The 25,960-nt window shown below is 42.0% G+C and overlaps 1 protein-coding gene across 2 annotated transcripts in view; it reads right to left on the reverse strand.

Annotated features, from left to right (window-relative positions):
• Positions 1–204: 204 nt before the first annotated feature.
• The window catches only part of Cep78 (centrosomal protein 78), a 30,741-nt gene continuing 4,985 nt past the window's right edge, over positions 205–25,960 (reverse strand). The window contains exons 6-16 of one of the 2 annotated variants that reach the window (XM_036206832.1): positions 23,373–23,486; positions 21,927–21,991; positions 21,493–21,604; positions 16,294–16,432; positions 15,894–15,939; positions 11,925–12,053; positions 5,192–5,269; positions 3,203–3,369; positions 1,979–2,147; positions 1,510–1,557; positions 205–811 (exon numbers count right to left, since the gene is read on the reverse strand). In XM_036206832.1, the coding sequence (XP_036062725.1) occupies positions 266–811; positions 1,510–1,557; positions 1,979–2,147; positions 3,203–3,369; positions 5,192–5,269; positions 11,925–12,053; positions 15,894–15,939; positions 16,294–16,432; positions 21,493–21,604; positions 21,927–21,991; positions 23,373–23,486 (1,613 nt within the window). In that variant the 3' untranslated portion in view covers positions 205–265. The remainder of the gene's footprint in view (positions 812–1,509; positions 1,558–1,978; positions 2,148–3,202; positions 3,370–5,191; positions 5,270–11,924; positions 12,054–15,893; positions 15,940–16,293; positions 16,433–21,492; positions 21,605–21,926; positions 21,992–23,372; positions 23,487–25,960) is intronic. The other variant, XM_036206840.1, reaches the window with a different exon arrangement.

The raw sequence follows: 25,960 nt of genomic DNA on the forward strand, positions 1-25,960 counted from the left end.
GCAGTTCCATGAGGGAAAAACCTTATTTGCCGGGAGCAACCATACCAGAAAGTGACTTGTAAATTAGGCCTTCCATAAATGTTAGGCCTTCCATAAATACGTGTCCAATGAATTATGTGAGTGAAAAAATATGGTTCTTAAATAACAGTATAAATTGCCTTATAGTGTTTCCAGCTCTGTATTTTAAGATATCACACACTATAATAAAAACATAAGAAAATTTATTAAAATTTGAAGACAAAATCATAATTTCATAAGGTTAGACCTATGTCAGGTGTGCTGATGAATGGATGTTTTCCTGACATTCAAAATCAGACCCCAGAGTATCACTTTCAGAATGTTCTAGAGGATTGGGTTTACTTTTGATTGTCTTGGATGAGACAGTCATTAATCTGTTCTCTTTCTTGACAGAAATGTGGTTTTTCAAAGATTCGCTTTTAATTGGCTCATTAAGCAAAGACCTTTTATCCCCAATTCCTTTGCTTTTTGAGTTCACAGGAGAGTCGGGGTCGGAAAGCAGGTCTTTCCCGGAGTGCTTCTCAGAGGAGAGCTTTCTGGAGTATTCGCTCACCAAGCTCCCTTTCCCTGAAGATCTGCTGTGTTTGGAAGACACCACTTCGTCCTTTTGACTCCCACTTCCAGAAACGCCATCTGCTGAAGGAGAGGCTGTTCTAGCAGTGAGTCCTGGGGCAGACCCCTCCTGCCACTCAGGGTTGGCTCTGGAAGCTACCAATGCTGCTGGTGCAGAAACGGGAACTTGGAAGGTGTCGAGAGGCAAAGGAATCCTAGCATCACTTCTAATCTTCTGAAACTACAAGGAAAACAAAGCTTCTGTGAACAAAGCAAGCCACTAAAGAGTTTAGTATCTTTAGTTAGGGCTGTATATGTGTAATGTGTACATGACGGCGGAGGCCAGAAGAGGGCATAGGATCCCCTGGAGCTAGAGCTACAGGTGGTTGTGAGCCACCAAACATGAGTGTTAGCAACTCTACTCAAGTCCTGTGGGGGAACAGTTAGCTCTCGTACGTACTCCAGGCCAACTCTCCGGCCCTGTATCTGTGATCTCATTAAGCAGCCAGTTAACCACTCAGAAGACTTTATGGTCATTCATTTTCCTAATTATACAATGCCATGTGACTGGCAACTCCAAATTTAGTTATATGTGTATCCAAAGTTAGCTGTACAGTATTTTTACAATTTTGTGTTTTATATGATTGTCTTCCATTTTTCACATTACAAAACAAAGTAAAACCATTTCTAAGGAACCTAGTTGCTAGCCTCTCTGCTTCTGTGAGAAGTATCCAATGTGTGATATGACCGAGTTCTCAAGCCAGCAGCTCCTCAGACAGTCTTAGATTGGCTGCTGGGAGATGGGCTCTTGGGTGAGCCTTGGGGGGGGTCCCATGACAGGCAGCCCACCTCATCCACTAAGCGGGCGACTATGAGATACTGCTTGCTAAGTCTGTCTAGATTACTTGGCTTACAAGCTCTCTGCATCAGTCCTGGTACCTTCATCAGTGTCCCTTCATTGTAAGCTGACTGCATACAGATAGAGACCTAGATGAGAAATGAACACAACAGACATTTACAAAACTTTCAATTCCCATCATCTCTTTACTCTTCCATTTCTTTCTTTATTGAAGACAATTTTTAAGTATAAATTATCAAAAACCATCCAGTTTTGTCTTTTTTTCTTCTTTTTTTGAGATAAGGTCTCATTATATAGCCTTGGCTGGTCTGAACTCCCTATGTAGACCAGGCTGGCCTCAAACGCAGAGACACCTGCCTGTCCCTGCCTCCCAAGGGCTGGGATGAAAAGCATGAGCCACCATACCCGGCCCCATTTTCTTACTGATAATGACGCAGTTCCAGGAAATGGGCACAAACTTTACTCTGCCAGAGATCGACAAACAATACTTTCCCTGACCTGGGGAACTCTTGCTAGTGACTTGCACCAAGGTCTCTTGGGTCCACTTACTTGGATATTCTGCACCTGTCCTACAGCAGTCTGTTTCGGATCTAGTTTTTCTTCCTCGAGGGCTCTCTGTTCTTCCACAGGTGCACTAACCGTGGAATTCATCTGAGGACGACCTAGCAAGTGGAAATCTGACTGATCTATACCAGCCATAGTGGCAAGCTGTCCAAGCCTGGAAAGAGGAAGAAAGGAAGAAAAGGCAATCACTTGGCAACAACTTAAATTCACCCACACTTACAAGCATGAAATACATGCATAAATGAACACCAAGATTTAAAATCTTAGCAGCCAAGAGCCTACGTCACACAACAGCCCCATGCCAACTGCTGCCTTTGACTCACGCTCTGAGACCACTGGGTCAGATCATCCAATCCTTTCAGTGCCCCTATTCACCTCAGCAATTCATTAAATAGGTTTTCCATAGCAACCACCACTCCTTCATTTTTAAATATTTTAAATACTGTTTCAACGGCTTCAACCTCTACCATCTTCATGTACTGACCCTCTTTTCTCGGCTTTTCTCTAACATCAGCCTATCCCCTAAGACACTGCTCCACCCACTGCCCTCAGCTCTCCCTTTTACTCATTTGATTTTGACATTCATGAAGAACAAGTTGAACTCAAATTTTTTATGCTGTTAAGGGTTACTTTGAACTCCTGATCCCCCACCCTCCACCACCAAGTGCTAAACTACAGGTGTGCGCCATACCTGACTAGCATCTTCCTTTGACCCTCCTAGTCTCAGGTGAGAACCACTGACCTATGCCTGTGTCTCCAGCACCCTGGAGATTAACTACCATCCTAAAGCCTAGGGACAAGAAGAGCCTGACTCCAACTTATTGAACAAGCAAAATGAATAAAAGGCAAGGAAGCTCCTATTATTCTAAATATTTTCAATAAAAATCCTTCACTTACTCTTTCTTTTTTGTAACACATCAAGGGGTATATTTACAGCAGATAAAACTGTACACAATTCATATGCCCAAAGACATTAATTTAGTCTTCACCAAGGCCAATTACTCTTTATTACCTTTTAATAATGAGTTTTCTAATGAGACAGCTTTACCATTTTGCATTTCTTTTAAGTTATTTTCCATTAAAAAAACAAATCAAACTTATTGTGATAATCACGTATTAATACATCTCATGGAAGCTAAGAAGTGTTGAGTTCCTCAGCAAGCTACCAATAAAGCCACTGAAGAAAGAATGCCCACCCTACAGATATACCCGGCATCTTTAAGGAGGTCCAGGAAGGCGTGAAACTTCTGAAAAGTATTCTCAATGCTGCCCAGGACGCCTTCATCGTCCAGGATCATGTTCGTCAACGACTGTGCGTGAAGGGCTTCAGACAAGGAGAAATTTATATTTCTTAGCTGAGCATTTTCATGTTCCAGCTAAAAAACAAGGTTGAGAATGCACAGGGTAATTTCAATCTAAAGAAAACTTTTCAACACCTAAACTAAACTATTTAAAAATGTAACTAATTTTTAATTAATCTAACCCTCAATCAATGAAGAGAATAACCATGACACATAATAATCTTCCACCTGGAGACATTTGTTGAAATTCCCTATATAACAAGTAGATATAAATAAAGTCACTGGGGGTTGGGGATTTAGCTCAGTGGTAGTGCCAAGGCCCTGGGTTCGGTCCTCAGCTCTGGCAAAACAAAAAACAAACAACAACAACAAAAAAAATTAGTGAAGTCACTGTCTTACTAATGATTTTCCATACATCATATCCCTAACTGTTTAAATTCATACTGGATCATTGTGTATCAGAATTAACCACCTATTAGAAAATACAACAGTCTGACCAAACAAAATTATGATCCTGCTGCAGTTAATCCATTATGGATTAATTTTAACAAGCTGCGGTGGTTTGAAAGAAAATGGCCCCCATCGAGAGTGGTGGCCTTGTTGGAGGAAGTGTGTCACTGTGGGGACGGGCTTTGAGGTCTCCTAGGCTCAAGCTACACCCAGTGTCACAGTTGCTTCCTGTTGCCTGGGGAATCAAGATGTAGACATCTCAGTTCCTTCTCCAGCACCATATCTTCCTCCACAATGCTATGCTTCCCACCATGATGATAATGGACTAAACGTCTGAAACTGTAAGCCAGTCCCAATTAAACGTTTTCCTTATAAGAGTTGCCATGGTCATGGTGTCTCTTCACAGCAATAGAAACTAACACACAAGCCAAACAATTTTTCTACATGTATGTCTATGTGTTCACACATGGGCATGTGCATGGGCCACAATATGCAAGTGGAAGTCAAGAGGACAACTCTTGAAAGTCAGTTCTCTCCTTCCATCATGTAGGTTGCTGGGCTCGGCAGCAAGTGCCTTTACCCACTGAGCCATCTTGCCGGCCCCCAGGTTTATTTATTGTATTTATGTTAAAGTCTTTAATTGCAAAGCAACACTCTCCACTTTCTTGAGCAATTCTCTGTGGCTTCTTGCTCTCTTCATATCATCTGCTCATGTAACACATCAAATCTAACCCTGGCATTTCTCAGAAAGGCAAAATGTTCTTGATGTACTTTTGCCTTCTATAATCCAGTGCTCAATACTTAATGGATGAACACACATGTCTTTAAATACAATACAGACATTTTGAAGAGTCTTCCTTACATTCACTTTGTAGAGAAAGGAAAACTACTTGTAAAACTTGTTAGTTTAATGCAAGTTAGTCTAACTGTGCAGTTAGTTCAGTGTTCACGGTATAGACTTTTACCTCCCAAGGCACTCTTAGGAGCTTTTCATTATCTTAGACTTCTAATTTTTATATGTCTTTTTAAAAGAAACAAACAACTAACCAAGTCTGGCCAGGTATAACCCCCTAGCCTTAGGCTTCCAAGTACCAGCTCTATAGCCATGTACCACAATGCCCATCCTCGAGACTTTTTCAGATTATTTCCTAATTCACTATAAGAAGACACTTTTGTTATACACACAGTATAAGCCTAATAAATACATTTCATATGTGGCATTCAAAAGCCTGGGGGGAAGGGCAAGAGCTACTTCTTACATTTTTTTAAAATACACTTTTTGGAATATAATCACATGTCACTAAATGAATGTAAGGTTAAAACGATGCAACTCAGCTCATAAATGCCTTATCATTTTGAAGTATTTTAAAGTTTATTAAGTATAGAACTTGAAACCAAAACAAAACCAACAAATAACTCTGAAAATGGGAGAAAAAGATGTACTCACCTCACTGACTCGCTTGTCAGCCTTAAGCCGGCTCACTCGCTCCTCCTTTAACTGCACTAGGCATTCTTCCAGTTTCTCCTAGTAGGAAGAAATGGAGCAGATACGGTAGTTAAGGTACACACTGATCCCTCAACACTCCCAGCTGCATAGTGCACAAAGAATTCAGGGGCAGACCCAGAAGTAACCTCAGACTGCAGGATGACATATGTCTCTACTTGTACACACACCAGCTAGTGCAGTTGATTACTAAAATGTATCAAATCAGCACATCACAGACTCACTTAAATCCCACTCAGCTTGAGCTGCAGTGCTTACCATGCACATGCATATAACAGAGTTAGTGAATCACCAGTAAGAAATTCAGCCATGAAAGGGGAATTTTTTCTTACTTATGGGTTTCTGAGTTCCTCCTAAAATAAAACTCGGTAACAAACTCGGTTTGTTTTTCAGGGTTTCTCTGTGTAGCTCTGGCTGTTCTAGAACTTGCTGTGTAGACCAGAGATCACAGAGATCCACCTGCCTCTGCCTCCCCAGTACTGGGATTAAAGGCATGTGCCACGACTACCTGGCTCTATAACATTCTTAACATAACTGAATCTTGTAACTGCAACAAAAACCCATACTTAAAATGTAAACACTTTTAAACCACTTTATTGTAAGCCAAGCATTATTCTCGGTTTTCTAGGTACTAAATAACTTAAGCATCAGCATCCTTCAACCTGAAACAGACCCTGAGATTCCCTACTGCTGAGTAGCTCCCTAATGCCAACACTAATGCTGTGAGGGGCTATGATTAAGGTCACAGCAAGTGACCTTAGGATGGGGGTGTGTGTGTGACATCATTAGGTACCTGTTAAAAGGTATTAGGCTCTTCATGAGAAAGATTTTTAGTACAAAGGAGTTAAGACACCAGAGAACTTCTCCTTACAATCTTTGAAGAGGAGATGTCCCATTGAAGATGAAGGGTCCCCTGCCTGACAAGCAGCAGGGAACTGGGCCCTGAAGAGTCGAATTACACCAATATCAGCATGCCTGAAAAAGGACTCCTTGCCAGCCTTGCCAGATGGTTAACAGTCTGGCCCACTTTGTGGTTTCAGTTTTGTAACCTGTCTGGACTTGTACTTTAGAACTGTGAGCTTTTAAATGGGTGATATATTAAACCATCAAATTTGTAGCAACAAATTATTCAGCTTCTAAGCTTAGGAATAAAATAGGGTTAACTACTATTGTCATAAACTACTATAATTTAGTACTTGGTTGTATAATATAAACAAAATGTGTATTTATTAAAACATCACAGTGTATTTTTTTTTAGTTAGTTCTTTTGAGACATGGTCTCACTATATAGGCCAGGGTGGCCTTACTCATGGATCCCCCAGTCTTAGCCTCAAAAGCACTGTGATTACAGGTATATACCCCACACTTGTATGTGTGAATGCACACACATGAACATACACATGTGTGAGAGTGCATGAGGAGGCCAGAGGTTGATGTCGGGAACTTCCCTTCATTGCTCTACTGACTCCTTGTGGCAGGGTTTCTTAATCAAATGTGGAGCTCACAAACACAGGTAGTCTTGCCTGTCAGCTTGCTCTGGGGGGGTCCATCTCCACATTCCGAGGCTGGAATTACAGCTGGGCCACCACACACACCTGACATTTATGTGGTTTTGGGACCCAAACTCCAGTCCTTAAGCTTCCTGGCAGGTGCTTTAAACACCAAGCCCTCTCTCCAGCCAATGGGTTTATATTTTAGAGGCTTCTAAACATTTACTTAGACACAGAATTTTAACTTAAAAGTTTAGTTTGGACCACTGAGATGGCTCAGTAGCTACATTTCTAGCACCCACATGGCAGCTCACTACTGTAACTCGAGTTCCAGGGGATCTGATGCCCTTTTCTGGCCTTATTGGGTACTAGACATACATGTGGCACACATATACACACGAATGCAAAACATTCATACACATAAAATAAAAAAAAAATCTTTTACTATGTATGTGTGCAGGGGGTGGATTTCTGCATGTGTGTACAGTGAAAGCAAAGGGCAGAAGAACACACTGGGTCCCCTGGAACGGGCATTAGAGGTGGCTGGGAGCCACCTGACAAGCGTGACAGGAACTAAACTCGTCCTTTGAAAGAGGAGGACATGCTCTGAACTTCTGACCTCTTTCCACTGACAAGATTAACCTTTTCTAAAAAGAAAATGTTCAGTCCATTTTATGGCATGCTGTGTGTGTATAAGTACGTATGTGTGTGTGCGTGCGTGCATGTGTGTGTGTGCGTGCGTGCGTGCGTGTGTGTGTGTGTGTGTGTGTGTGTGTGTGTGACATGTGCCACAGTGCATACATGGAGGTCAGAAACAACTTCCCTTCCACCATGAGGTTCCTGAGACTGAACTCGGGTCATGAGGCCTAGCAGTAGGCACCTTTGCCTGCTGAGCCATCTCACTAGCACAATCATGTTCTTTACTGTTAAACTAAGCAAGCTTTTATGGAAGAGGAGGAAAAGACATTGCAAACGCCTCTACTTATGATTCACATAATGGTTTTAACACAGCACAGCTGGAGAAAAGAAACTACACTTTTTCTTTGCTTTGCAAACCAGTATTGTTACTGGGCTCGCTTCAGGGCATGGATGAGGGGTTAAAGGGCGTGAGAGACTGCACAACAGCCGCAGCATTGCAGATCTCCACCGACTCAACAGCAGTCTCCACATCTCCGTTTCTGACCAGCTCTCCACAGCACAGCCAAGTGTGATGACATGAAACAGCTTCTCCCCCTAGTGGGGGAATCAGACACAAGACACTTTTGTATAAAATGTTCCTTCTCTCGGCCCTCTTCCTGAGATAGTGGCTCACTGTGTAGCTATGTATGGCCTCTGTGGGGATATTTTATTTGTGCTCTAATAAATAAAGCTTGCCTGGAGATCAGAGGAAAAAGCCAGCCATCACATTAAACAGAAGTCAGGCAATGGTGGCACATGCCTTAAATCCTATCACTTGGCAGGCAGGAATCTGTCTGGATCTCTGTGAGTTCAAGGCCACACTAGGGAACAGAGCCAGGCACGGTGACACATACATCAACCATAGAAGTGTGGAGGTCTGTACAGACAGACAGGAAGTGACAGAGCTGGGCAGGAAGAGGAAGTGATGTAGCTGGGCTGAGAGAGTGAATGAGAGAACAGAACAGAAAGGCATACAGGCGTGGGTAGGTCTCTTTGGAAGCTGCAGAGTCGGTGAGGTGAGGTTAGCTCAGGTTTTCACCCCTATATCTGGCTCCGTGTTTTTTTATTTAATATAACCATTTAGAAATTCGTCTACAGGCCTCAAACTCTCCATCCTCCTGCCTCAGCCTCCTGACATTTACAGGTGTGCATCAAATAGATATTTTTAAGGCCCTGAAATAACCTGTACCCCAACAGCTTTCTGATATTGTCCTAGGATTTGACACTGCCAACATCAACACAGTCTATCACTAAACTATGATACATCACATCTACCATGACTACTAGCTAACTTTCCTATGGAAGCATCAAGGTGTGTGACGGAGAGAAATGTATTTCATTAAGCATTTATCCTATCACCTCCTGTGCCTAGCACAAAGTAAGCAAGCAATAAATAAAGAATGAAGAAGCCTTGGCTACAGAAGATGTGTTTAAGAATGTAGTTTTTGCCGGGGTGGCAGTGGCACACACCTTTAATCCCAGCACTCAAGAGTCAGAGCCAGGCGGATCTTTGTGAGTTCGAGGCCAGCCTGGGCTACAAAGCGAGATCCAGGACAGGCACCAAAACTACACAGAGAAACCCTGTCTCAAAAGAATATAGTTTTCTTCAAATGAACAGGTGGAAACATGCTCTCTTCCTTCAATCTCCATTTCTTTGCTTACTAGTTAGTAGTTAAAGTTTGGTTTTTGATTATTTTTTCCTAAAAACTGAAGATTCTTTGGCACAAAGTCCTGGCCCATTAGCTGGAAAATTCTGTAAGTCTGGGTCCTGATTTCCTCATCTATAGACTGGAGGTAAACATGTGATGAGTAAGTGAATTAACACAGACACAAACTCAGAAGAGTGCCTGGAATATACAATTGATCAATGCAAAATGAATAAATATGTGAATCCAATTGAGATAGACAAGCTTATAATCAGTATGTTCCCACTCACACATTCAGTACTCCAGGGCAGCCACACCTAAGGCAGGATTTTAACTACAAAATACTGATATGCCAAAATGTGCCTAGAAGAGTCATCAGAGAATACTCACATAATAACTACCTAGACAACTGCCCGAACCACCATTAGACCATCAGGGAGCAGCTCCTTCTTTGTCACATTTCTAACTGGACAGTGGAGCACAGTCAGGTGTCCTCCAAGCTGCAGGCTGCCCCAGTGCTTACTCCAAGTGATGGCTCCCCATACTGTGACTGGCTCAGTTAGGTTTCTCTCCCCCCACCTCCTTCCCCTTGTAGTTAAGTGCGAATCCCCTCTACCGTCTTTAGTGTGGGCTTACACGTTTTGGCTGATTCTCAAAGTGAAGAAATGCTGAGAAGGTCCTTGAGTAAGAAGCTGTCCAGCTGCAGTTCCTAACCTTGTCTTCCTCAGTGACTAGAGACACTTTTGACACATTATCTCCTGGGCTGGGTCACAGCAAGCTTGCCTATAGCACACATAAAGTGTGGTCTCTAGCATTTCAAATACACAGAAGGAAAATACAGAAGAACCCCACAAAACCAACCACCCTCTCTCTTATACCCCCGGTGAAGGAAACCAACACAACACACTGAAAACGACGAGGAAGGTTTGATGCCCAGGAACTTTACTTCCCTCTGTATCGTAGTTAGCAAGAAGCCACCCAGGCACTAACTGCAGGCGCTGAATCACAAGATGAAAAGTGTCCCGAATGGTCCACACAGGTTCTCTCCCAAGATTCTCTATGTTCTAAGTGATTACTTTGATAATCTCTATATAAGTATTGTGAATTTTAACTTAAGAAAAAGAAGTTGTGGCATTTATCATTGGGGGCAGGTAATGCTTTGGACTGAAACCTAGGGAATTATGTGCTTGCCACCAAAGGGGTTTATGATTAAGCTATATCCCCTAGTTGGCTTTAAATTTTTTTAAAATCAAATACTGATGCTTGCAATCACACACACACACACACACACACACACACACACACACATATATATATATATATATATATATAGGTAACTGCCCTTCAACCATGCAATGACATTTTGAGAAGCTGCCATCCGTGAACTAGAAATCTGGGCCCTTACCACAACACACCTGCTAGACCTTGCTTTGGACGTCCTAGCTCTCAGAAATGTGAAAATATAACCTCTGCTGTTTTAAGCCAATGAATACAGAAGTAACAAATGGAGAGCCATTTCTAGATTTAGAAGTTCTATACCGAGGCAGCACCAGTTCTAGGCAGCCACTGCTGGGCTGGCGGTGGGGCTCAGTGGTCGTATGTGTGCTGAACAGCAAGAGGGTAAATTCACACCCAAGTCCCCAGTAGCTTCCCCTAATTACATGAGAGTGACATAACACACAAGGAAAGCCAAGAGCTTCTAGACAAGGTCTCCCACAGCTTACTACAAACCAGCAAATAAAACAGTGTGCTTAAGTACAAAAATGTGCTATGGAAGTTAATTTTCCCTTTTGCCTACCCAAACAGAAAAATGGAAAGACATTAGATGCCAAGTTTTAAAGTGTAGTTTCTTAATTTTTTAATATTGTGAAAGGGGAGTATCAGTAGCAAAAGTTATTCCAAAGCTGGGTGTGGCAGCTGACATGGGAGGTTAGGGAAAAACCAGGAATCCAAAGCCAGCTTGAGGTACAGTGACTTCAAGGACAGCTTGAGCTACGTAAGACTCTATCTCAAAACAAAAGAACCTCTGTTCAGTTTTACTTCCACTAAAAACAAAGTTATATTTCCCTCATGATAAGAGAGCTCAGCTAGCACTATCAATTCTTTTCCTTTAAAAAACATCACTGGGCTGAAGAGACAGCCAGTGAAAGTCAGGACACACATAGGACCTAAGTGTGGTCCTCAGAACACGGAAAAAGGCTGTGTGTGCAGGGCACACTCACAATCCCAGCACCCAGGAGGCAAGTGGGCAGATCTCTGGGGCTCACTGACCAGGCAGCCCAGCTTAACTGGCAAGTTCTGGGCCAGTGAAAGTCTCAAAACCAAACAACAACCTCCTCAAACAACAAACCCAATGTGGATGACAAGTGAGGACTGACCCTAAGGCTGTCCTCTGGCCTCCCCACCATGTATCCAAGTATGTATGCATGTACGTGCGCATGCATGCATGCATGCACACATGTATACTTCACACACTCACTCACTCACTCACACACACACACACACACACACACACACACACCATATATATATATATATACACACACAGCACTGAATCAGCTGACTATATGACAGTACTCATCTCTTTAAGTTTGTTTTATGATCACTAAAGTTCTCCTTAGAGCAAGCATTCTGACTCTAAGAGGAGGAAAAAAGGGTGCCATGTTTTTACGCGTATTTTGTAAAGTATACACACTTTCATCTCACCCTATTCCTCTTCACCCCCGAGTAGAGTACAGTTAGAACAGAGGGGCCAACAGAATTCCAATGTACTGCCTGGGCCTGTTTCACAATCCTGCTTTTGCCAAGAAGCAATCACAACTTGAAATGGTCTTCTGTACCTTAAAAGGGACAGCTGTGTACCTGCAATGTTTCTTGTCTGCTGCTGGTTTTCTGAGGTTCTTCCCGGACACTTTCTGAGGAATCCTCAACTTCGTCAGTGTCTGAGGATGATGGACTCTCTACCGTTACAGTCACAGGAAAATCTGATTGCTTAAACAAAGAGGACATGACTTATTAGTGCCATAAGCCAAACACTAAACACACAGAGGCCAACTACTGAAACTGACCTGTCTGAAATGTCTAGTTATTACCTATAAAGGGATCTCACTGCTCTTTAGCCTAACACAGTAAGTAACACAAAACTGCCCCAACTTTGTTTTTTTCTTTTTGTTTTTCAAGACAGAGTTTCTCAGTGTAGCTCTTGTTGTCCTGGAACTTGGCTCTGTAGACTAGGCTGGCTTTGAACTCAGAGATCTGCCTGCCTCTGTTTCTGCTTCCCAAGTGCTGGGATTAAAGGCGTGGACCACCACCGTCCAGTTACTAACTTTACTCTTGCTTCAGAATCCTCACTACATAAGGCTGATTACTGGTTGGCACTGTCCATATTACTTTGCTAAATTCCTCCTAGATAAATCAAGTGAAGAGCCAGGATAAACACCGTTTCTCAGGTCAATTCTTGTACTGAAGATGATAAATCTACTCTCTAATGTGAAACATGAAGAGTGTGGAAGTATAATTTTTAGGAGAAAAAGAATGAACAGAATATAAAGCCAATAAGTTTATCTGTATGCTGTGGATATCGCTCTGTGTAAATAAAGTTCTGATTGGCCAGTGGCCAGGCAGGAAGTATAGGCGGGACAAGAGAGAAGAGAATTCTGGGAAGTAGAAGGCTGGGGGAAGACAATGCCAGCCGCCACGATGAAAAGCAACATGTAAAGACACTGGTAAGCCACAAGCCATGTGGCAAAGTATAGACTTAACAGAAATGGGTTAATTTAAGATAGAAGAAGCAGATAACAAGAAGCCTGCCATGGCCATACAGTTTCCAAACAATGTAAGTTTCTGTGTGCTTTCTTGGTTGGGTCTGAGCGACTGTGGGACTGGTGGGTAAGAGAGATTTGTCCTGACTGGGCCAGGCAGGAAAACTCTAACTACATCTGTAGTTGATAAATACTAAAATGGTTTTAAAAATTAAGTCACATACATATACACAACCTCATCTTCACTTCTCCGCACCCCAAACTAGTGTAGTAACAGCATGAGTCTCCTGTCAGCTTCGATAAGGTTTCGCGCTAGCTAACTACTAATGTGATTATAACCCTACTGAAAATGTACGGACAGACAATGCAGGGATAACTGCAGGACATGCAAGCCTTCAGAGATAGCACGAGATGACACCAGAACATTTCAGTGTGCACAGCCTAGTGCTGACACCCGGGGTGGTACATCAGCTGTTCTCCTCCCTCCTTTGAGAATCTGTGACCTCCATGAACAGGAGGACACAGCACTCTGACAGAAGTGGCCTCTTCCAGAACTGAGGCAGTGGGACAGTGCTGAGGGATGCTGGCAAAATGGCTTTACCAGAGGCCATGGGAGTATTCAGCAGGTAACAACTAGTGTTCAGCATTAATCACTCTCTGACGGGGAGCCCCACCTGGCAAAGCCGTGGGGTCACTGACTGTAAATGACTGGTTGCTTCTCTTGTCATTTTTCTCACATGCCACTACATTTCTTCCCTAATAACAGCAATGGCATTTATTTTTCACACTGCTTGTGTGTTTATCTCATAGAAATAATCTATCTTTGGGCACACATATAGCTGTAGGTGATCAGGAAGATGATTTCTGCTTAAGCTCTATAATTCTGATGAATAGAAATAATACTAAGATTTTTTCATAACTGACATAGGAAAGTAACAGTATTCTCAGTCACAAAGACAGATAATTTTAGACTTCAGAATAAATTTAAAGTACACTAGCTGCCCCTGCAAATAACATACAAAGGACAAGTTCCCAGGTGTTTATTGCTGAATCAGGTCAGACATGAAACAACTCTGGTAGACATTACCCCCTGCAGTAATTAATATTCTGCACTCAGGGTTCAGCCAACTGTTTATTGCTTAGGTCCTGGGTTTTATGTTACTTTCTGTCTGGGAACCCTGACCACTTAGAGCTATGATGAAGGAAAATGTCTTTCTGTATGCTGTGAAAAAAAAATGTTGCTCTGATTGTTTGATAAATAAAGCCGTTTGTCCTATGGCAATCCAGCTTAGAGGCAGGCAGAAAATCCAAACAGATAGAGAGAAAGGGGGTTGGGGATTTAGCTCAGTGGTAGAGCGCTTGCTTAGCAAGCACAAGGCCCTGGGTTCGGTCCTCAGCTCCAAAAAAAAAGAGAGAGAGAGAAGAAAGACAGAGCAGAGGAAATTCTGCCAGCCGCCACCATGAGAATCAAGATGTGAAAGTACCGATAAGCCACAAGGCATGTAGCAAAGTATAGATTTATATAGAAAGGGTTAATTTAAGATATAAGAACTAGATAGCAAGAAGCCTGCCATGGCCATAGTTTAAACATAATATTAGCGACGGGTGGTGGTGGCAGCTCACGCCTGTAATCCCAGCACTCGGGAGGCAGAGCCAGATGGATCTCTGTGAGTTCAAGGCCAGCCTGGGCTACCAAGTGAGTTCCAGGAAAGACGCAAAGCTACACAGAGAAACCCTGACTCAAAAAAACCAAATAATAATAATAATAATAATAATAATAATAATAATAATAATGGCCTATGTGTATTTATTTGGGTCCGAGCAGCTGCACAACTGGTGCGTTAAAGATTTGTCCTGACCACGGGCCAGGTAGGACACAGGAAAACTTCTGACTATAGAGCTACGTGCACAGCCAAGTGTTACTCACTGGCCAGTAGTGCAACTTCCCTAGCCTGAGAGAAACTGTGTGGCTTATGTGTTATGAGAATAGGTTGGACTTTGAAAATGTAACATATAATTGTCCAGAGTTTGGCTACTGAAGTGTGTGTGTGTGTACATGCACGCGCACCCACGCGCACTGAAAAGGAGATGTAGCTGAGTGTATAGAGGGAAAAGTGAAAGAGTGAATGAACAAAAGAATGAATGAGTAAAGAATGAATGAATGATGTAGCAGTATGTGAAGGAATGTAGCAGAGTAGACATAAGAAATGTATATGAAAGAGATGTATGTATATAAAGAGAGATATATAACTGTATGTAAAGAATGCAGCCGTGTGGAGATTTGTAACTGTATGGAGACAAGGAAGATGAAGCTGTACAGAAAAGAGATGTAACTGTATGTAGAGATGTATGGCTATGCAGGAGAATGTGCAGGTATATCGCTATATGGAGAATGTAACTATGTTTAATGTATCTATGCAAAGACAGAGAGATATTCAGAAAGAGATTTTTTAAGATGAAGTAAAAGAGAAAGTTACCATCAGCAAGTGTGTGTGCTCTTTTCCTACCCCTCAGAAAAGTTTAGCCCTCAACGCATTCATGAATTTTTTTTTTGCATACCCTGGGCTGCTGAAAGCTGGCCCTCCAGTCAGCAATAGGACAGGGTCTGTTTGTGACCCTGACTTTAACACATGGAGTGTGTGTGTGTGTGTGTGTGTGTGTGTGTGTGTGTGTGAGAGAGAGAGAGAGAGACAGACAGACAGACAGACAGAGACAGAGAGAGAGAGACTGAAAGTGTGTAATGCATGCACATACCCCAAAGCGACATTTCTGGAAAACTTTAACATTTTTGCGTGGTCATCTCCATGACAGTAAGAAACTGTGGTCAAACCTAATTGTGAGCATCAGCTTATATGTTCCCTGGAGAAATAGTATCTACAGATGAACCCACAAGGCCTCCCCCAGGGTGTGTCATATACATATAACTGGACCATGGCACTGGGACAGGAATTGGAAAGCTTTAAATCCAATTATTTCAGAGAGGGAAATCCATTTACAAAGCTCTATTCAATGGACCCTGCACTTCTCCTACTCCAATCTCTTGTGTGTTAGAAATATGACCCATACATACCTTCAGATGATTAGATACATCCCGAGTTCTGTACAATGGAAAACCCCTAAAAGGATATCAACAAATAAATTATATTTTGATGTATACACACTACATGATTAAACTTATTTGCATTATGTACAATACCCATATAGAACCAGAGTACTAAATACCTCAAAATAACCTACGGAAAAGCCTGAACAGACTGAGCAGAATGCCTTGGTGACAGGTTACTCCGACACAGCTGGTTCCCAGGGATTGGTGGATACAGTCTGTTTTGCCATCTTTCCTTAGGGCGCTCCTTGGCAGAGGCTATGTGTGAGTCACCCCTCTCCACTTACAAAATCAACAGGACTCCTTGTACCAGAAGCTCCCAAGTGACAGCTGTCGGGACTGAGGCACAGGTCAGAGAACACCTCACCTGTTTCTTTTTGCACGTTCTGCAGTGCGCCATGGCAGGAAACCAGACACGCCTGGCGGCGGCAGAGAATCAGCAGTGTAGCAGTCGTTACTGAGCCCCTGTTTTCTCCCGTTATTCGCAGGTTTCTTCGTTGCTAACCCTATGTTCAAGGACGTGATAGAAGAAAATCAGGATGCACTAAAGGTCTACAGATTACCATTTGCACACTCCTAACACAACACAAATAACAACTGATGATGAGACCACGGCTGGTACAGTGTGAGCGATTTATAAACTTTGGTTTTTAAAACAGGGTTTCCCTGTGTAGTTCAGGCTACATTTGAACTCACGACCCACTTGCCTGTACCTGAAAAGTGTGTGGATGACAGGAATCCCTCCCAAAAAAGGCTGAAAGTTACTGAGTGGTTGTTGTCCTTGTTTCTACACATGAGTTTAGAGAACACACAATACACAACACACACACACACACACACACACACACACACAATCGGATAAAGGAATGAAATAAGAGGCTAACAAACTCAATACTAAGAATTAAAATGAAATATTTGTAGCAGGTAAACCTATATATTATATTAACACTTTATTAGAACAAATCACATATTAAAGTTCAAGTTTTTGTCTCTGATATCATTGAGAACAAATAACAAAGGTTTACTAAAACAGTTATATATAATCTTATCCCTGGAGATCAAGAGTTCTAGACCAGTCTTTAGTAAGATCCTATTTCAGAAAGAAAAGTAATAAAAGTAAAATAAAACAGAAAGATCATATATATATATATATCTGATCTTTTATACTATGTAAGTTTAGCGTGTATGTGTGCAGGGCATGCAGGTAGCCACTAGAAGACAATTTGCAGGAGTAGTAATCTCCTTCCACCATATGGGTCCTGAGACTAAACTCAGGTCATCAGGCTTGCTAACAACTGCCTTCACCCGCCGCCATCTCAGTGGCCCAAGATGGGTATTTCACAGAGTGTAACTCAGTGATAATCACTACACAGTCCTGTACCATTTCTGCATACATTAGTGTAACTATTAAATTACAAGAACTCTGTTCAGTCTGTGCTATAACTATTATTTTTTAAGATAAGGTCTCATGTAGCCCAGGCTAACCTCAAACTTGCTGTGTAGTTGAAGATCCCCTTGACCTTATGATTCTCCTGCCTCTACCACCCAAGTGCTTCTATGGTTGTTTTAAATTAATCACCTTTACTAATCTATGGCAGTATATGTGTATCATTTCTTTGATTTTCAGAAAAATGTTACCACATATTTTTAATTATAACTAAAAAAGTCTGTATGTATCTTGTCAGCTGAAAAAAAAACTATAGCAAAAGTTCCTATCAACTTCTTGAAGATGTACTCCCAACACAACTATGATACAATTAATATCTTACAAGCTCTGTCTCACTGAACTCTACACAGCAAGACACTGGTCGGCTGACCTCCATGTCTCCAGGTAACTGAGGCAGCGAGCAACAAAGCCAAGAAACAAAGTTCCTCTTACTCAGTGGCCTGTAAACTGCAGCCACAGCTCCACTCTCCCAGGAACACTACGCAAATTCTTGCTCTTCCAATTGTCTCATGCCTGGCTACATGTCATTACCACAAACACAGAAATGCAGACTGCACACACTTTTGACTGCACTTTAGAATACTGTATCAAAGCACAACTGAAATATTTTTAATACTTATCATGATATAAACTTTAGGTACTAGCATGATACTCCAAATTCCCACTTACACACTCTATTTGACTGTTCTGAACTCAAAGCAGGCAGACAGCTTACACTTTCTCTTCAAATAGCAAGCACTCAGCTACTGGTCAGGACACTCATTACTATTTACTACAAATTAACTGTACTTTAAATATACTTCTTTTTTTAAGACAGGGTCTCAGCTCTGACTGGCTTGGAACTCACTCTGTAGGCCAGGCTGGCCAAACTCAAGAGATTCACCTGCTTCTGCCTCCAGAACGCTAAGATTAAAGGTGTGCACCGTCATACACAGCCCACATACATCTTTTAATAAAACAAGAAACTGCATTTCTATGGGTGTTTACATGAGGTTTGTTTGTTTCTGCTCCATTAGAGGCACAGGATGGGGAATCCCATGCTTAGTAAAAGGAAAAATTATTTAGGACCAACAGTCTCTTTACAAGTGAGAGATGGGCTTGGAGTCATACGCAGCAAGGACCAGGCAGAAGCTTGAGAACCATACAATTCCCACCAATTGGAATTTAAAGTTATTTACTATTTAATTTTTCGCAATATTTCATCAACTTAAAACACCAACATAGGCCGGGCAGTGGTGTTTAATCCCAGCACTCGGGAGGCAGAGACAGGCGGATCTTTGTGAGTTCGAGGCCAGCCTGGTCTACAGAGCGAGATCCAGGACAGGTGCAAAGCTACACAGAGAAACTCTGCCTCAAAAAACCAAAATACCACTCTATCTAAGCCCCTTTCTTATCTATCTCTATGTTAACTATCTATTATATGAGTGTATATGCCAGTGGGGGGGGGGAGGTCCAGAATATCTTGTAGGCTTGAAGCTTAGATTAACTAATACTTAGTATTAGTTAAGTATAGATAGATAGATAGATAGATAGATAGATAGATAGATAGATAGATAGATATAGATATAGATATCACACACTAGAGACTTATGCTGGCTAGTTTTATGTCAACTCAACACAAGCCAGAGTCATTTGGGAAGAGGAGAGTCAAACTCTTTGAGTGCATTAAAAAGCACAGCCCTGCACTGGAAGACCACAGCATAAAGTGACAGGATGTCAGTCACATCTGGGTCACGGGGAACATTGTACAAAACAGTAGAAAGGAAAATACACTTTTTCTAAGGATAAAGGACCTGGAGGTGCTCTTTAACTGTTCCACTGTTATGCTAATGTCTTCATGTAAAACCTTTTCAAACACGTTTTTCTACAACTACACATGAAATTAAAAAAAAAATCTCTATGTTAACTACCTTTTTTTAAAATAACGGGGTGTGTGTGTGTGTGTGTGTGTGTGTGTGTGTGTGTGTGTGTGTGTGTGTAGTGCTGGCTATCCTGGAACTAGCTCTGTAGGCCAGGCTGGCCTCTGCCTCCTGAGTGCTGGGATTATGGGATTAAAGGCGTGAGCCTCCACCACTTGGCTTCATTAACAACCTATAAGTATATAAGTTCAACGCTACTATGTCAAGCATCCGTTTTTTAAATTTCTGGTAAAGGAGTAAGCAAAACATTATTTGTTATTATTGTTCAAGTATCTTGATTATGTGGCATCATACAAAGTCACCACAAACATCATTTTGGAAGTGGGTAACAGTAAACATAAAACTTATTTTGTTGCTTCTATTGCAGTCTTTATGGTTTTGCCATAAAGACTTTGAAAATTCAAGAGCATTTTAAAAAGGCCCCTTTCTTACTAGGCCTGGGTTCGTTCCACTGTCACTCTTTCTTACCATACTAGGTATGCTAAAGGGAGCATGTTCTAGAGCTGGAGTGTAGCTCAGCTGCCACAGTGCTTGCCCAGCACGTATGGGGCTCTAAGTTACCTCCTTACCCATCACCACGTAAGACTGGGCATCGTGGAGCATGCACGTAACCCCAGCACTCAGGCCACCCCTGGCTACATAGTGAATTCACAACTACCCTGAGCCAAGCCAAGACAAAGTGTTTTAGAATGTAAGTTACCGCCATGGTTCTGCCTATAACTCCAGCACTTGGGAGGCAGAGACCAGAGACCAGAAAGTCACTGCAAATTCAAAGCCAGTCAGAGGAAGACCCTGTCTCAAAAAAATATTAAGGACTTTTTAGAAATAAAAAAAATATTAGAGACAAATTACATAAAAGATATATATTTAGAAGAACCTGAAGTTTATACTATAGACATTAGTTTTCATCAGGTTTTCTCAATTATTGTATGAGTGTATGGGCCAGCGTGTGTGTGTGTGTGGGGGGGATCCAGAATAACTTGTAGGAGCTGGTTCTCTCCTTCCACCTTGTGGGTTCTAGGGTGGAATGCAGATTGCTCTACCTGAGGGAGGTGCATTTACCTATGTGCCAGCACGAACCTTTCAATTTGTACTCAATTACAAAACTAATAGAAGGCTTGAAGTTTAGATTAACTAATACTTAGAAGTTTATTTATATATATAACACACACTAGAGACTTGTGCTGGCTAGTTTTATGTCAACTCAACACACGCCAGAGTCGTTTGGGAAGAGGAGACATCAACTGAGAAAATGCCCCCACAAGAATGGCCTATGGGCCATTTTCTTAATTAACGATCCATGCAGTTCTGGGCAGGTGGTCCTGGGCATCTAAGGAAGCAGGATGAACAAGCCACGAGGAGCAAGCCTGTATGTAGCATGCGCCCATGGCCTCTGCTCTGAGCTCTTGTCCTGACTTCCCTGGATGACGGACTGTGATGTTGTAAACTGAAATAAACCCTTCCCTCCCCACGCTGCTTTTCATCATGGCATTTTGTCACACAACAGAAACCCTAACGAAGACAAAAATGTTTTTCTAGCTGGGCATGGGGATGTTTACCTGCAACCCAACTACTCAAGACCTTCAGACAAGGGGTCACAAGCCCCGGGGTAGTCTGAGCAATGCAGCAAGAACAAATTTCAAAAATAGCAAGCCTTCCTAAAGTGTTCCAGCTGTAGGTCAGAAAATTTGTCTTCAACATTGCTTTACATTAAGGCTTTTACATCAGAAATGTGATATCTGATTCAGTCACTTTAAAAAAAAAATCAACCTGTGGCTGTGGCTCAGTGATAGAGAACTTGCCTCCCATGCATGGGGTCCTGGGTTCTATCCCCTGCACTCTTTGCTAACCCTGCATCAAAGGGCATTCTAAATCTCAACTGTGCATGATGAAAAATAATCACCACTCAGGAAACAGTCAAGATGACAAATATTAAAAAAACAAAAACAAAAACCAGTAACGGTAGTTAGTTTATAAAAAAAAAAAAAAAAAAGGAAAACAGAAAGCCTTCCAAATGATTCATTTAATATTTCCACATGCCATGAATTTTCATAACCTAGATTAGAATAACTATAGTTTAGGCCTCAGAATGTGCTGTAATCAACATTGGTTATTACCTAAGAGATGAGACTTGAATATTAATGTCCTAAAAACATGCTAGGTGTAAGTTTTGGTGCCACTAAAAAGCCAAGACAGTTACCAATTCTAATGGTAGCTTTTCCTTTCCGACTGTTTCCAAGGACGATCGTTCTCTTTTTCTGCTTAGCGGTTTTCAACGGCTCCTTCACTGATGGGGACGTTATCCACTGGTACTGGAAGGGAGAGCCAGGTGATATCAGCTATAGGTCACAAGAGGACCCCACTTTAACTGGGCATGCGGAAGATATTTTACACTAATACAGCTTTGCAATTTGCAGTTCTCAGATCCCAAATGAAATAATGATACAATATTTAAAAACAGAGAGAAAAGCCCCCTGACTTGGGGACAGCTGTGCACATCACTATCCCACCAATGTGCCATAGCCACTGGGTTTTCCGTCAGATAGCAGAAAAGGATCTTGACAATTTTACTAAAAGCAGAAGAAAACTGTAATTACAGAGACATTCTTTTCACAGGACTGAAACAAGTGATACCTCTGACTTGGCACTCCTGCCATTCTGGAGAACTTTTTTGATAACCGCTTTCATCACAGAGTGGTCTAGAGTAAGAGAAAAGGGAGGCTGTTAGGTGTCTTCCGGTGACCGACCACTCCCGCAGAAGCCCACTAACCACTGCTTTTCCCATGAAGCTAAAGCACAGACTCATCTCTGCTTCCGAGCACTCCTCTTCTTCACAACTCAGTCAACTGTAACGCTTTGCCTACGTGCACCAGCACTTTAGGTCTGAAGTGGCTTTGGAAACCTCTGCACAGAAAACCAAAGGTTGCATCAAATGACAACTAATAGAGCCAAACCAAAGTCATGATATGGCCTCAACAATGCTCCTCTCTCCAGCTTCCCCTTTTCAGTAAATGGCACCACCATCTTGTCTAGGACATCTGAAAACAACCACTTCCTCCATAGCCAACATCCAATCTATGTGCACATCTTCTTACTCTGTTTCAACCTTCTGGCATCCTGCACACCATGGCCATCTGACTGAAACACCACTCAGACCATGCCTTTTCTACCTCAACTTTGTAGAGGTGCTGTCAGCTCACTGAGAAGAGCCATGCCCTTACCCTGGCATTGAAGACCTTACACTGTCAAGTCCCTGGCCCTGTTTGACCACACAGTGCATCAGCTTCTCTCTCAGGTTTTCTTTTTCTTAGCAATTCATTTATTACTTTATTTGTCCGTTTATCTGTCTGCTCTCTTGTTTGGGTACCAAGTGCATGCAGTGGCCATGGAGGTCAGAAGGGGGCAGTGGATCCCTTGGAACTGAAGTTACAGGTGGCTATGAGCAGTTGGCGTGTGAGTTGGGAACCAAGCCTGGGTCATCTGCAACCACAGGAAGTGTTTTAGCTACTGAGCCATCCCTCCAGCCCCAGCCTCCCCTTTCCTCAAGTACTCCATCCATCCTGCCCTCTTGTACCTATTTGCCGACTGCTTCCTTGTCCCACAATGCACCTCCCTCAGAACATCCATGGCACACCCCATTTTCCACTTATGTGTGAGTTCTCCAGCTGAGTTCCCCATCTGTCTTCTTAAATTATCTGTGCACTTCCTACTATCTGAAATTCCTTATCTGCTTATGCATTTACATTTGAATGCTTAGTATCTGAACCAGTGTTTTGACACATACAAGATCTAAAATTTCTTTACAAATTAGCAGACAAATGAAATGTTCTTTCCAAGAATTCAGAGATTCAGGGAGACGTGAGGAGAGTGCTCTTGACAGAATCAGTCTTATTATCTGGGCTCACTTAGAAGAAGTAGCCACCAGAACAACTAATTTCCAATCATTTAAAACAATGCATTACTGATAAAAGCATAAAAATTACCAAACTAGAAAATAAACACATTAAGTTTTTAAATTTTTCAATACACAAATTCACTTTGTTCTGCCATTTGTTAATTAATTTTAAAGAGATGACATACTGATAAGTGGATTTTTTCTTATATCCAGAACGACCAGGGTTCTGTTGGTCTCTAGGGCCTCCAGTAAAGCCTTGGCTCCTTCACTGGTGAGACCACACTGCTGCAGGTCAAGAGCTGTTGGTAGAAGACAACAGGTCACTTGCTGACTCCACACAGCTTAATATCCAGACAGTTTTCATTCATGCTTAGGACATTCCTGAACAAGACTAGTCACAGCAGTGTTAAAAAAAAAAGGGGGGGGGGGTTAGCTCAGTGGTAGAGTGCTTGCCTAGCAAGCGCAAGGCTCTGGGTTCGATCCTCAACTTCCAAAAAAAAAAAAAAAAAAAAAAAAGGAAATCAAAAGTATAGGAAATCACACAATTAAAAAAACTCTTCTATGATGTGTTACAGTGACCTTACCCCAGCCCCAAGCCAATGATTAAAATAAAAGGTAACTCCCCACTGTATGAGAGAAAGTATCACACAATGAATATCATTTCATGATTAACAAGGATGTTCATGGCAGTGTAAATACTGCACTTAATTCTTGGACTCACAATCCTGAATTCCAAAGGAATCTCAGAAAACTACACTTTAAGAAAGAGAGGGGCTGGAGAGATGGTTAAGAGGATTGCTGCTCTTCCAGAGGACCTAGGTTCCATTCCCAACACCCACATGGCAGCTCACAACTGTCTGCAATTCCAGTCCCAGGAGATCCAGTGCTCTTTTCTGGCCTCTGTGGGCAGTAGGTATGACTGTGGTACACAGACATACATACAGACAAAACACATCAATAAATAAAGAGTTCCTGCCCTGACTTTCCTTTATGAAGGGCTGCAAGCTGTAAGGTGAAAAAAACAAAAACCTTTCTTTCCCAAATTGTTTCGGTAAGTGCGCTAGTTTGAATAAATATATGAGGCCCTCATAGGCTCATATATTTGGTCACTCACTAGGGATAGGCTTTGAGGTGTCAAAAGCCCATACCACAGGGCGGTGGTGGCAAACGCCTTTAATCCCAGCACTCAGAAGGCAGAGCCAGGCCTTCTGTGAATTCGAGGCCAGCCTGGTCCACAGAGTGAAATCTAGGACAGGTACCAAAACTACACAGAGAAACCCTGTCTTGGAAAAAACAAAAAAAATCAAAAGCCCATGCCAGGCCCAGTGCCATCCAGATCAGGATGTAGAACTCTTAGCTACTTTCCCAGCACCATGTCTGCCTATGTGCTATGTGCTGCCATGCTTCCTGCCATGCTGACAATGTGACTAAACCTCTGAAACTGTAAGCAAGACCCCAACTAAATGCTTCCTTTTGTAAGAGTGGCCTTGGTCATGGTGTCTTTTCACAGCAATGGTGACTAAGACAGCAAGTCTTCTAGCTCAGCAACAGAAAGTAGACTAGACTAAGAAAAGGAACAAAGGCAGCCTTGCACCTGCAGGAGAGAGTTGACTCTAAAACTGATCTGCCCCTGCCTGACTCTGGACTTCCCAGGCCCCAGAACTAGCAGAAATAAACTCTTGCTGTTTAAACCACCAGTTTATAGCATTCTATAATAGCCCAAACTAAGACACCTCTTGACACAGAAGAAAGGTATACCCAACTAACCAAACAACCCATAGCCAGTAAATGTCACCAGAACATTAAATGAGGCCCACCTATAGCAATGAACCTGAACAGCAAGATGACAGGCAGTAAAGGCACTTGCTGCCAAGCCAAACTGTTCCAAGATAGTTGATCACAGTCTGTAAAGGTGCGTCATTGTGATTGGTTTAATAAAAAGCCAAACAGCCAATAGCTAGGCAGGAGGTATAGAGGGGCTTCTGGACAGAGAGAGCTCTGGGAAGAAGAAAGGGGGAGTCGCCAGACAAATGTTGAGGAAGCAGAGTAAAGGTAACCGAGCCACATAAAAGAACGTAGATTAAAAAATAAGGGTTAATTTAAGTTACAAGAGCTGGTGGGACAAGCCTAAGCTATAGGCCCATCTTTCATAATTAATAATAAGTCTCCATGTTGTTTTTTGTGAGCTGGCAGCCCAAAGAAAAATCTGTCAACATCAGATCACTCAAGTTTCATCCCTGGAACCTACATATTTGGAAGGAGAGACCCATTTTGGCAAGTTGTCCTCTGACCTCCACATGTGCACTGTGGCAGGACATGTACTTGGAACCACACCCTAAGTAAATACTAAATGATTTGTTTTGTTTTTGTTTTGTTTTTTTAATCTTAAAATTAAAATTGCAGCCAGCACTCAGGAGGTAGAGTCAGGTAGATCTCTGGGAGTTCAAGGCTAATCTGATATACACAGCAAGTTCCAATCTAGCCAGGGCTATCTAGTGAGACTCTGTCTAAAACAAACAAATAAACACCCCACATATATAGCATGTATATTTGATTATCTATTATATAGCATATATATTAAAATAAAAGCAAAGTGCTGATTATTTAAGTCAAGATCATATATGAAAATCCTTTAAAATGTGCATATAGCAAAAAAATTTTGTGTACTAAGTGGCATTCAAGGGCACCTGCATTCTAGATAAGGTTGGTACTGCTGAGCTCAAAACTGAGTACTAGATTTCACACACACACACACACACACACACACACACAC

Source organism: Onychomys torridus, chromosome 1, assembly GCF_903995425.1.
Source record: "Onychomys torridus chromosome 1, mOncTor1.1, whole genome shotgun sequence".
Taxonomy (NCBI): Eukaryota; Metazoa; Chordata; class Mammalia; order Rodentia; family Cricetidae; genus Onychomys; species Onychomys torridus.